The 13,515-nt window shown below is 36.4% G+C and overlaps 2 protein-coding genes across 2 annotated transcripts; both read right to left on the bottom strand.

Annotated features, from left to right (window-relative positions):
* Positions 1–4,208: 4,208 nt before the first annotated feature.
* On the bottom strand, positions 4,209–7,054 carry LOC149052771 (uncharacterized). The gene is made up of 4 exons (XM_089205591.1): positions 6,589–7,054; positions 5,975–6,078; positions 5,601–5,710; positions 4,209–5,060 (listed from the first exon to the last, which is right to left on the bottom strand). Exons 2-4 carry the CDS (start codon positions 5,979–5,981, stop codon positions 4,695–4,697), a joined length of 483 nt encoding a protein of 160 aa, XP_089061717.1. The 5' UTR covers positions 5,982–6,078; positions 6,589–7,054; the 3' UTR covers positions 4,209–4,694.
* On the bottom strand, positions 6,490–7,293 carry LOC149052770 (uncharacterized). The gene is made up of 2 exons (XM_089205600.1): positions 7,048–7,293; positions 6,490–6,659 (listed from the first exon to the last, which is right to left on the bottom strand). Exons 1-2 carry the CDS (start codon positions 7,291–7,293, stop codon positions 6,558–6,560), a joined length of 348 nt encoding a protein of 115 aa, XP_089061726.1. The 3' UTR covers positions 6,490–6,557.
* Between the last annotated feature and the right edge of the window lie 6,222 nt (positions 7,294–13,515).

Below are 13,515 nucleotides of genomic sequence, written 5' to 3'. Positions count from 1 at the left end.
GCTCGTTTCCAGCGCCAGCGGGGTAGAGAAATTATCAAAGAGCAGTCGTGGTGATTCGGTTGTGGCCCAAGGTAGGCTGTAAAACTTAATCTGAGAGGAAATCACTCTTTGTGAGAAAAAGATTGCAGTTTTTGTCAGTTATCAACGTGGCCATCTGGTTGGGAATGAGACGGTTCTAAAGGCATCCCCATTTGGATTGATTGCTTGGGTTCGATGAATGACAGGTCACGTAACCGGATTTGTACGTTAATTTGAATGTAATGATGTTACCCGCCTTGGAAGTTCTAAAGAAACCATACGAATCATCTCGTGCCCCAAAGCAAACTGTAGATGGCATCATCTGTATCCATCTTACTGTTGGGAAAAGAACCAGCATATATATGATGACTTGATTTTGACCAAAAGAATGGAGTTGGGCTGAATAAGACTTACAGTTGGATTCATCGAAAGATAACTTAAAGGGTTGGGTAGAGTTTTTGATAAAAGTATTTCACCAAATGAAAAATGCTTTTTTACCAACCGTTTCTTTTCTCGCAATTGGTGCCCTTGTATTCAGGTGGACAAAGGCATCTGTAACCTTTGTCTGTAAATCCTGTCTGACAAGTGCCATTATGTTGGCATGGAGTCTGTCCACAAGTGTTGTGGTGTGAAAACGAGGTTTAAAAGCAGATATATGCCAATTGAAGTGGTAAGTGGTGGTGATACTTTGAAATGAAAATTGAAATGTCACTTGAGATCAATTCAACCAAAGAACCAGCCACCGTCATCCATACAAACCAATTGCAAAAAAACATTGCGCAACCAGCCAAACAACATATTAGTGAAACAACTAACCGTCGAAACATTTACAAGCTAAACAACCCAAGGTTGAGCTAACTTTACATACTAATCTACCAAATGACGAGTAATGTTATGCGCATGGCCATGATAGGACACCAACCAACCATCAATAGTGTAAGAATATACTCACCATTGTTGCTTTATATCTGTAGTTTGTCCGAGACTTGAGATCCTGATGATGTTCATTGTGTGTGGAATTTTTCAGTTCACATTTTATGATTACAGGAGATCCGCTGGTCACTTATTAGTTTTAGCTGACACAGTTGGGTTCCATGTAGTATAAAGCTGAGCAGAGGTCTTGTGCGGGGGATTCTACGGTTCGTATCAAGTGGTTTATGAGCCGTTTGCCAAGGAAAGCAAGAGAAGATGTAAATTCCATCTTGCGACAGAAATCTTTGGGAAATTGAATCAGATTTGACTAGCACCATTTATGGTTTACATCTAGACAGGTAAAGAACCAGTTGCGTTTTTGAGGGACCAAGCAAAGCTAATGCAGTGATGAAACGTACGAGTTGTATAAGTAACAAAATATATCATTATCGCATCTCTCTCCTCCACGACCAGTCATAAGCATTACAATGTCCTCAAATGTTTATGGTACTTTAGCTGCTTTATTTTAGCACTAATTAATCTGTAGAGTTGTAATCGGACAGTGCAATCGGACAGTCAACTGTAACTGGACACTTTTAATCGGACAGTTAAAGCAGCTAATCACATTAAGTCCACTCCTCTAAATCCCCCAAACACAGAGTTGATTATAATAACCGTAGCAACAACCATTTACTCTACTAAACAGTGTCTCTAACAAAGATATTTTCTCAAGTAAATGTACATGTATTTGTCTTTTTGCTAATTATGTGGGATTTCGTGAAAAGATCAGCTTCCCATCAAATAATTGACTAGAGGGAAAATTGATCAACGAACCTGTTTCTGTCAGAAATTTGTCTCGATAAACTGAAGAGGGGAGCTCATTTAAAAAAATTGAGATTATTGTCCAATTAAACCTAGATAATAAAATTACATTTAAAAGGTGTCAGAAGGCCGTTGATGTCTCACTAAAGGAGAGAGATATCTCAACAAATCAACCTCTCACTTCCTAAAGTTCGGAAACCCCTCCGGAGATTATTGATTATTCACCCGATGGAATGATGAACTTTGCGCTTCAACAACACTAGCGAAAGTAGCTTTAACAACACCAAAAAGATACAGCGGAATTTGTTTTGTTTACTGACATCTGGTAAGTGATAATTCATTGTTTCATGTAACCTTACACTGATTACAGATAGATAATTTGAATAGCAGGCGATAAGAGGATTTGGCCCTTGGGAAAGTCAATGTAGATTTTCTAAAGTGCAACAAAGACACGTAAACCTCGGAGTACTTAGGCGTGCTATTTGTCTTAGGCTCACTGTCAGTGTTAAATAAAGCAACCAGAGTAACAGATCACACCATCTCTGTTACCGGTCACATACACACAAATAACCTGAAAAGGTTATTAAATTAGGTTTTGACTGGTCTTCATTTCGGAGCTCTTTTTGTTGGAATGGCTTTGAAAGAACTACTAGCGTAGACATCATTCAGATTTTACCCATTTCACTCAACACGCTTTCCTATAAGATTCACCTGCTAAGGTATGATTAAATCAAAATAAGGAATACTAAACTCCTACAACTTAAAATACATTAGTAAACAACGTATAATGATTCTTTCTCAGGAGCTACTCGTATAGGCAATACAATAATTGTCCTTTAAAAACTTACTTAAGCCCACTACAGACTAAAACTTAGCTCTCTACTGAGAGAGAATCTTCACAAAATACACAATCTTTAAGTATATCACAGTACTGAGTACTGAGCTATCTTTTGTAGAGCTTCCTAGATATTCGGTCTTTTCTGACTAAAGAAATTATGACTCCTAGCTGACCGAGTCCTTATATACCGAGATAACGTACTTCAAAATTCGAAGCTTACAACACAACTGTTGTGGTAAAAGTAGATCGTAACCACATAACCCATTATAATGTTTTAGTTTTCCGTGATATGTCACCAGAAAGTTTGAGTATCGATGTTATAGTGACTAAAAAAATTCTAGAAATCATTTATTTCTCTATCCAAAACACACCGAACACGATTTAAAAATCCTTATAAATTATGATGCTAATGAAAGCACGACTGAACATAGCAAACAACTTGCTTATAATCACGGACCGCCGTGACCCATCATGGAAGGCTTTCAGACAGAATAACAACTTCATGTACAGAAGGCGTGGGTATCAAAAGCTGCTTTAGTTTCTAATGACCTGAGCAAACATCAAGAGTTCAAAACGTTTAGTAATAAGCAAAATGCAATGCTCAAAGTTTTGCTTAAAACTTACTGAAGATGTTTGATTGGAACAGATAGAGATGATGATAAGATTATTTGGAAGCTCATTAATGCCCATAGTTGTTAACATTAGCTGAGGGTGGGGGGAGTCTCTTCTAATACTCGGATACACAACAAATGTTCAGTCGACTCTGATGATGATTTCCGCTGAGGTTATAGAAACGTCAATCAGTAACACTGACAACCTTAAATCACAAGTTCTAGGGAGTACTCTTACTTGGAAGATCAAACTACGCGGTCCAAAGGTACTCTTCTGTTCAAACTATTCACTGTTTAACACTAATCATAAAAAGTGGATCATGTGAAATTCTTAAAGTCCCTGTTATACATTAATGTGCATGTGCCAATAATTAAATCGATTTTTGAACCCTTTCGTTGAGCAGAATGACTTGCTTATAGCATTCAGTCTGTGCCACAGTAGCGCAGATCACAATCAGGGACATTTTGTAGTTTGTATATAAAGTAGGATCCGCAGTCTAATACTTTAATGTGATTTGATTTCTGGCAACAATCTCCACGTCTGGTAAAGCAGACCTTGGAGGAAACCTCACCATCTGCCAATGTGGGGTGACCACCTTTTAGCCAGCACATCGAGAAAAGATATATTTAGGTGTCCTTAAACATGGATTAATCCTGTCTTAAACTCAGGTTTAATAAGTTTAAGTTGATGTTTAAGTCACTTATACCTAGATTTAAGTTGGACTTAAACCTGGCTTATACTATCTTAAGGCTAAAACTTAATGCAGGTTTAAGTGCACATTAAATGTGTCCAAAACATTCCTGTATGTTTAAGTACTGTTTAATTGAAGTAAACAGAGCTCAAACATTTAATGTTGTCAAAGTACCATTTAATGCAAATTAATCTGCTCAAAATTTGTTGCTTATTTTAGTTTTGAATCAAATTTGTGAAATCAGTGAAATATTATTGTTTTGTTGTTTCATTACTAAACTGTCACCCACCAGGTCACATATCACACTAAACAATATATGTTTCAAGTTTCTTTTATTTTAAATTCACTGGTACACATTCTTAAAGCTACTGCCTATTTGTAATTAACCCTTTAACTCCCAGGAGTGATTAACAAGTAACTTCTCCCTAAAATATCTTGAACTTATCCAGCAAAGAGATAATGAGAATTCTCAAACTTATCAGGTATAGGTCTTTGTCTTGATATCACACCAGATTCTCATAACTAAGTTACAGGGAAATATGTAGCAGCTAGAGAGGATAGTTACCAATCAGATCTTGGGAGTTAAAGGGTTAAAATGTCACCCATACCTAGCTTATTTATGCTTGACAGGAACAAATTTTCCCCATCATAAGTCAATAAATTTAACAATACTTGGAAGAAACTATCCCTGTGATCTAGATGACAATAATTTGTTCTAACAAAACAATTACTTCAGTTTGCCATTAAATACATGATAAATAAATGAATAAAAAGTCAAAAAAGTGTTAAGTATTTTTTCAATCACGACTCTTTGTTTATCTGCCTGACAGCCCAAAGTGGGCCAGCAGGTGCAGGCCTCTCCGACATGCCACCAACACTCCTTGGCTTAGCCATTGCCCTGGCATGGGGGGTCAAATTATTTTTGTAGGTTCTGTCTAGCCTGGCTTTTGCATTTGTCAAGCTTGTTCTTTCCCATGATAGCTTCTTGGTTACATATCTTGCCAGTTTCTTTTCTTTTTCACCAGTAATGAAATCTTCTTGCTCCTCATAATCTGATTCTTTGCTACTCATATAATCAATGTAAAGGATTTCACTATAATACTGTTTTTCTTTTGGTGTCATAGAAGCTTGTAGCATCTCATAGGATGACTGATGCCTTTCCAGTTTCTAATGGAACAAAAAGCAACAATTTAGTCATTATTTAGTTAATAACCAGACCAAATTATATCTATGAAACATATAATTTATTGTCAAATAGAAATACTTTTCTAACTCAAAATGATATCCCACAAAAGATATAAAATATGAAAATAACAATCAGCAATAAATAGAACTCCCAGAAAAAAATTCATGCTACAAAACAGTACTAAATTAAAGCAAACCCATGTTATTTGGTTAACTACCAGCAAGGTTGACTTTCCTAATTAATGTGTATTTGTACACCAGTTGTAAACATACCAGTCCTACTTACAGTGTATGACAAATTTGTGCATGGCATTGTTTCATTTTTTGTTGCTGTATATTATCCCACATTGTATTGTGGTACAATGCCATGCACAAATTTGCCACAGTATTAAACAACACTTGTTGTCAAACTGAATTGAAACGTTTGATTCAGAAGCCATGCTTCAGCCACACTATCTTGAAAATTTATTCTTGAATATAGGTTTAGCATGGCAAAAGCAAGACAACTTAGCTAGTCCTTACATTTAGCAAACGCCTGCTCCTTTTGCACTTTTCTTTATGCTCTTCATTTTTCCCTTTTCTTATCCTCTGCTCTCTTTCTTTAGTTGTTTTGAAGTACCGATAAAACTGAGCTGTTGAGTTAAAAACAATAATTATTATCGCTGCATGATATCCTAAAATTACAATACAATGACAAGTCTATGTGTATATGTAACATCAGCTTATGGATATATATTAATTAAAAGAATTAATGATGGCAATATTGTGTTTTCCCTCTTAGTTTTTAAGTTTTCTGTCCAACATATTTCAGAAAATTTGTTTGATTTTGCACAAGGTAAATGTTTCTTGTTCTAACTTGCACACAACATTAAAACTTGATTCCTGTAATGTAATACCTTCCATTTGTAAGTCAGTCCATAGGCAGCTTTCTCCTCCATGCTCTTTTTTCAGTACTTCTTTCACTTTTGTAAAAATACTCTAGTTTCTCTCTGACTGTGGACTGTAATAAAAATGAGAATGTTATTTTTGTTTTAAACAATAGCCAGAGGCAGTTATAATAATATTATTATTATTATTCAGCCAAAAAAGGAAATAATAATTCAAGTAAAGCAGTTATACAAGAGGGACAATTTTCTAATCACTGCTGGTACAGTGCAGAAGCTACATGCTTTTTACACCTTCAAACTGACATTAGGATTTCTGGTTCTTGGAGGGAAAAGATTTCTCAAAACAAAAATTTGCATGTATTAATCTATCAGCAACATAATAGTTGAAATAACAGATTCTAAAAGTTTACCACCTCCTACTCCCAATTTGAATATTTTACACTGGCCCCAGACTCTAAACACTGGCCTCAAAACAGATAACTAACAGTCCCTTAGAAGAAGCTGGTCAGAGAGATATTTAGTTCTTGGTGGTAAAGTTTTAATTCTAATATCTTGCATGCCATCTCTCTTAGTGCCTTGCTATTTAAATACATCATCTTATGTATGGTAAAAAAATAACATACTCCTCATCAATGATGAAACCTTGTGTCACTTTTTTTTCTACCATCTTTTTGTAGATGAACCGAAACCGTTTCTGGAAGATAATATGGAAGAACATCATATGTCAAAAGTCAATTCAAACCACAAACTTGTTTATTTCTTTAATCAGGGTCAGCAGGGTTTTTGGGTAAACAGTACACAGTGGAATTTTAAACTGGGTAAACAGTATTTTTGCTAAATGCTTGCAAAATAGGCACAAGAATTCAGCACAAGGATGTTCCAACTTTGTGATAAGCACTAGAACCAACATCTACACATATTGTGCTTTAAGTTAACACAGAACACGCGTGATGGCGGAATGGCGGTGTCTTTGAAGACACGTTTTATGCTTCTGATACACCGCAACTGAAACTCTCAAACACAACTTAACGGTACTAAAGTTGAAAAAATTTATATCCTTAAAGTAATTAAAGAATATTTACCCTTAAGTCATTTGGAATCACAACATTTGATTCTCTGCGAGAGCTTTTAGAACGTTTGTTGCCTTTCTTCTTTGCCTGCCCTTCCAGACTCGCAAGTTGGTTCTTCAGCTTTGCATTTTCTTGCCGAAGGACTGCATTCGTATCTTCTAGTTTCTTTTGCCCTTCGAGAATCGAATCAATCCTTCTACTCATTCTTTCCATAAGAACAAGCTGTCTCTCTTGAACTGGATCGTTTGCAGCCATCATCCTATCGAGGAAGAATCCAAACACGTGCCCGCAACGAAACGAAACTCGACCGAGTGAACGAACGACAGTGAAAGATCAAATATCCCGCGATTATAGTTTTGGACATTTGATTGGCGTTCATACGGTATTTGTCATGCGCATAAGGATCTCGGCCTCACTCTGGGGACGAGACATACCGCGTCCTCGATACAAACGCGCGCTTTTCAACGTTCAGTTAGAGATGTCTGGTGACGTTTGCAGTTCAGAGCTGTCTACTTCATGCTCAGAAACCCCGGTTTCCTTGTTCAGCAAAACCAATGCTTGGGAAGTTTTAATACCCTTTGTGTGTGGGACGCAAATAACTTTGAACCTAGAGCATCAAGCTACTTTTTGCCTGTTTATAGGATACACAGTCTTTTTGCTGGAGCTTATTTAACTCTTGACAATGTAAAACTAATGGCAGTTTGCCCTATTCCACGCCGTACCATTATTTTACCAGCCAGTTATTAACATCAATCTACATTCACATGTCGTTGTTGTTTTTAATATATTTAACAATAAATATTATTCCCCTTAGTGGTGGTGGATATTTAATGAGCTGTGAAGTATATACCAAACCAGTGAGATAAAAGAATTATAAATTTATATCTCAGAACACTGCAAAAAAAAGTTTTTCACACTTCAGCTTAAGCTGGGAAGTGGATAGCACATGCATGTACTATCCTGAGTTTGAGTAGCCAATCAGAGCATGCAAAAAACACTGTCCACTGGTTTGGTATATACTAAAATTATATGGTTTTGAAGAAATGTACCTTATTTGCTCAGGTTAGTCAAATTCCCTGTGCAACCACCTTCCTTTAGTGAAACAGTTTCCAACACAAGAAATCAAGTCTCTTGTTTACAATCAACAAACACAGTTTCATTACCCAAAGAATTGAAAAAGCAATAAAATCAGTAGCGTGAAATATTGTGGCTTTACTAAATACATAATATTAATATTAATCTATGATTAATTCATTGAAGGTTGCTGGAGGCTGCTCTCGTATGGTTTCTGGTTCTGGTGAGAGATTATGTCAATAAAGTAGACTTGGTGTACACCAAAAGATTTGATGTGTTTTTAAGGTCCTTAAACACGGCATAAATATTATGATAAATTTAATGTTGTATTTAAGGCTCCTTTAACTAGACCTTAAATCTCCCCAATAGGTTTAACGTTAGATTTAAGGTGGTTTAAAGTAACCCTAAATCCTTCAAAGGATTTAAGTACGGTTAAAATGACTTAAACATAGCTTAAATCTCAATGTCGATTTAATTTGCATTTAAGAATGCTTAAACCTCGCCTAAACAAAGGTACATTTTTAAGTCATGTTTAAGTTTAGTAAACATGGCTTAAATTTGTCTTTGGGTTTAATAGTTGTTTAATTTTACTTAAATGACACTAAAATTTGGCATTTTACCCAGTGCAGCCTGATAAGACCGCACCACATCTGAGCCACGGTACGCACTGGGTTGGCATTTTTGTTCCTGCATCTCCCACGAAACGATACCATTCCCCGAATATTAAAGAATCATAGTCACATTTTTCTCCACCGTAGGGTGTGATGTAAGTGCTCTTTCTGTCAGCATCACTCAGGTTTCTGTAATTATAGCACGAATCGGCTAAAAAGTTGAATTTCGGTTAATGCTGTGTTTTATATATTTCGTTATAAGAAAGCTTAAGGAAAAAGCTATTATATAAACTGCGGTGGTTTAAAACGATTTCCTGCCCTGAGAAGAGCCGGGAAATCCATGTTAAACACGCGTATAATATTACGATAGATTTTTAAATGTGTTTCATATCGCCAATCAGCTGTGTCAGGTTAATAAATGAATGGCAAACATTGACCGTTCTCAATCCAGGGTCGCATGTCGAGATTTTCTCGAATTATGGCTGCTAAAAAAAAACCAGAAAAGTTCGCATTTCTAGCAGACAATGTCACTCAAAATTTCCTAGAAAGGGAAGTGAAACAAAATACGAAAAGAAAAACCTGAAGTTAGTTCTTTGACCCGGGTAATGGTATTTCTCGTGGCTGAGAACGAAAACCGACAACTGGGCCGATTTCGGCCGTGTACATGAAAATATTTCTTTTGTCGGTAAGGAAAAAGTCAATAACTGAGAATTTTGTGAAAAGAAAGCTACGCCCATTGTCTGTTTCTGTAATGGTTCAACGCATTTTTTTCATCTTGAGTCTTATCGCCAATGCGCTTTACGACTTATTTTTGGCGGATTGTGAAACCTATAATTTCATTTTTCAAAAAGACAACTTTTCTTCCCCGTAAAGGCCTGTTGTGTTTACATGATAAACAAAATAATAGATGGTCGCTTGCAGATATGGAACTTCTCTTCTCGTGTTTATCTCGATACCAAGAGATTATAACAGTTTATTACGATGGCCCATAGAGGACATGCCACATCTTTTTTATCGCGCGATAAAATCAAAATATCGCGCGATAAATGAAAAATTATCGCGCGATAACTGAAAATTATCGCGCGATAAATGAAAATTATGGCGCGATAAATGGGAAACATGTTGGGTCACGTAATCGGCTGTCAGGCACGTTGTTTCCGTGAACGACAATGGCTGCCACAATCGAGGAGGTATGTTTTGAGGTCAACAGAAACAAAATGGCGACAGCGAAACGAAAAAAATTGTTGGCTGCTGAGTTTACTGTAATCAGCGAAACGAGACGGATTAGATAATCCACTCTCGTTCTCAGACACTGACAGCCATCTCTGAAAGTGTCTCGTAAGATTCCGCAAAATCAAGGTTTACTGTACTGATTCACAGAGCTATGTTTCGTAGAAGTATTGCAAAGTACTGCTAAATGATCTTTTTACGTAAATAAAATGAACTATGACCTCAAAACATACCTCCTCAACTGTGGCAACCATTGTCGTTCACGGAAACAACGTCGCCTGACAGCCGATTACGTGACCTAACATGATTTCCATATATTGCGCGATAAATGATAAATTATCGCGCGATAATTTTTCATTTATCGCGCAATAATTTATTAGTTATCGCGCGATAAAATAAATGTGGCATTTCCTTTATGGGCCACCGTAGTTTATATTCTCTTGCTCGATACCTTACTCGTTCGCTGATCTCGCTCACGAGATAGCTAGTTGAACATTCGAAGAGATATTCCACATCAAAGCGCACCCAAGTATTATTCCCTATTTATTGATTGAGGACAAAATAGCCGAGTTTGTCATACAACCTCAATACAAAATCCCTTAAAAGTTACCATATTCAAAGAATTTCAATGCGTGACTGTGGCGCGATCGCTCAGTGATCGCTTTTCATACAGCCCTGCAATCATCGACTGCTAACCACAAAAAAGGTTGTTAATGAATGTAAAGCCATCAAACTTGTTAATAAGTGCTCCTGCAAAAATTTCCCAGGGCTAGAATTATTTAACTGTGAAAAAGTTTTCTGTGTTGTAGTGGAATTGAAGTGAGGTAACTAGTTTTTCTTCGAGGTAATTTAGTGTTAACAACTGAGTTGAAAACGTAAATTAGCTACAGTAAAGGGTAAAAAAGCTGACTTTTCGAGCGTTTCTAGCGTTAGCCCTTCGTCAGAGCGATTGACGAAGGGCTAGCGCTCGAAACTTCAGCTTTTTTACCCTTTACGGTGGCAAATTTACATTTTCAACTCAGTTGTTAACACTAAATTACCCGCTATACTCTCCCACCAACGCAGCGCCACAGTTTCTTTAGAAACTTACCCCTTTATAGTTTTTCTTCGATCTGAGCAGATATGCCTGGAAAACTTTGTTGGAGCCGATTAATGCTTAAGCAATAGAGAACCTTTTTTCCATGTTTACACACTCTCACCTAAACACGAGAGGAGGTTGGGAGAATTTGAGAAAGTTATGCGAACCCGATACGCAGTCAAGGGTTTGTATAACTTTCAAGAAAATTCCTAGCCTCGAGTGTTTAAATGAGAAAATGCAAACACGGGAGAAAGTTCCCTATATATTATAAGCAAAATTTTCCAATAACGTTACAGAGGAAGGTAAATGTTAAGAAAGATGTTTTTCCGTCTTGTCACGAGCGAGGGATAAAGAAAAATTCTGAGTTTCCCCATGAGGAAGATTCCTCATGGAGACCCAGAATTTTCCTTTATCCCACGCTCGTGACAAGGCGAAAAAACATCTTTCTTAATTTTTCATCGAGCTCAAAACTTATAATCTCTACTATTTCTATCAAAGGTAAATGTTGTTTGTTTAATATTTTAATATTAAATGATTAATATTTCCTCAACACATGCTCTGGACGATAGTGTTTCCTATTAGCCAATCAAATCGTGCATCTGACAAAAATTCGCGTTGTAAAAAGTCAAGTTGCTATGCTCGTAGTTTCGTCGGCTACACTCAAATTTGTCTACGTTTTCCTTATTTGGACAAATGTTCTTCCATTAATTACTATTTAAATAAACAAAACAAAATGAATCTTGCTATCAGTCTAAAAGTGATTCCTCAGTATTGCACTGGGCATCCTGTACTGCGCATAAAAATCATGTAATTAGGCAAGTAAGCGCACGCACTCCGAGAACACGGTATTATTTTTCAATAAATGGATCATGCAAACAGGTACAATGCTCTTTAGCTCTTGAACGAGCGCGGTGACCTCTATTTTTCATTGCATAATTTTTGTGCACAAATTTTGCCCTTTAACTTGGAGAAATTAAGAGAATTGTGGAAGGCAAAAAAAAAAAAGAAGACATAGCTAAAAACGTGCACAAAGTCCGTTACTTGATGATGAAAATCATTACATTGAAAACAACGACGTGAGGAACGTTTTGAGTGATAATAATTACTAATGATTATAAATAAGTTCCACAAACTACATATCAAATTTTCCACCCGCTCGAGACTTTGTACCTTTTAAGTTTTTTCTTTTAATTTTTACTTCGAAATCCCTTGATTCCAGCTACCGAAAAATGTACCTTGAAATGACGCGCGGGAAAAATTGCTAGTAGTGGCATAAATGAGGTAAGTGTTGCCCTTCATTTCTCTCAAACAAGCAAGGTGACCTGCTTTTCTTATTGCATTTTTCGAAACAGCCATATGTAGGAAACATTTAAAGGCAGACTAAAAAAATTGCTAGATGTCTTTTTTTTTCTGAGGAATTACCTTATTAGGTCAGAGTGAGAAAAATCGTAACTGCGGTCAACATCGATTTTAACCAATCAGACTATTCTGTTTAATTGAGACATCATCAATATAATTACATTTGCAGAACATTTATGCATCATCAAGAATAAATTCTTTTCTCTCCTGGTTCTTATCGCACATGTTCATTTGTGAGCACTCGTCAATGTCTGATGGGGATCAAGTGCACCACGTCACAACCCAGAGTTAGATGTTATGATGAAAAATGTTTTGGCAAATCAAGATATAATGAATACCTTTCCAAAATACTGCAAATCTAGTCTCAAAGGATGTGGGACAAAACAAAACAAAACAATCCACAATTTTTAATGAGGGATGAATTTTAGGATAAATGTTTGATTACTTCCAGTCTTATAATTTGAGCTAAAAAGACGTTTCAGATTACCTCCCACTTTGAGTAGCTGGGATTGTATGTATAGAAAGAGCAGGGCTTTTCTGGACATTGAAGGGAAGTTATCAAAATCTCTTGAGCAAGTTTGTCCATCTCCAGTGTATCCAGTGTGGCATGTACATACATGTGATCCAATGGTGTTGGTACAGTTAGCATTCACATGACAAGCAAGGTTTTCTTGCCCATTCGTCAATATCTGAGAAATCACAGGCTTTCAATCACGATTCTTGGAGCATGATACATGTATAAACCTCCTTATTCTGAACATTGAGAGCATTTCGTCCTCTTGCTTTCAATTGGGATTAAAAATTTTCATTTTCTACCATTGGTCAAAAATATTAAGGCAAGGGTAACTACTTTATCAAAATAAACAAAAAAACAAAGAAGGAACGTACAAATTAAACAAACAATTAAAAATACAAACACAAACAAACAAGTAGGGTCATAACGAGGCAATTACAATCTAAAGGCCTTTACCTGTGCAGTTCCGTCCATCTCCGTTAAATCCAAATAAACAGGTGCACATAAAGGATCCATTTGTGTTTTGACAAGTAGCGTTCAGGTGACAATCGTGAGTATTTTTTTGGCATTCATCAATATCTAAAAAAATGGGTAAGAAAAGAAAAATTTTACAA

This window comes from Pocillopora damicornis, chromosome 1, assembly GCF_964200805.1.
Source record: "Pocillopora damicornis chromosome 1, jaPocDami1.2, whole genome shotgun sequence".
NCBI classification, from domain to species: Eukaryota; Metazoa; Cnidaria; class Anthozoa; order Scleractinia; family Pocilloporidae; genus Pocillopora; species Pocillopora damicornis.
Note: the sequence above shows the minus strand (reverse complement) of the source record. Positions and strands in the feature narration are given on the sequence as shown.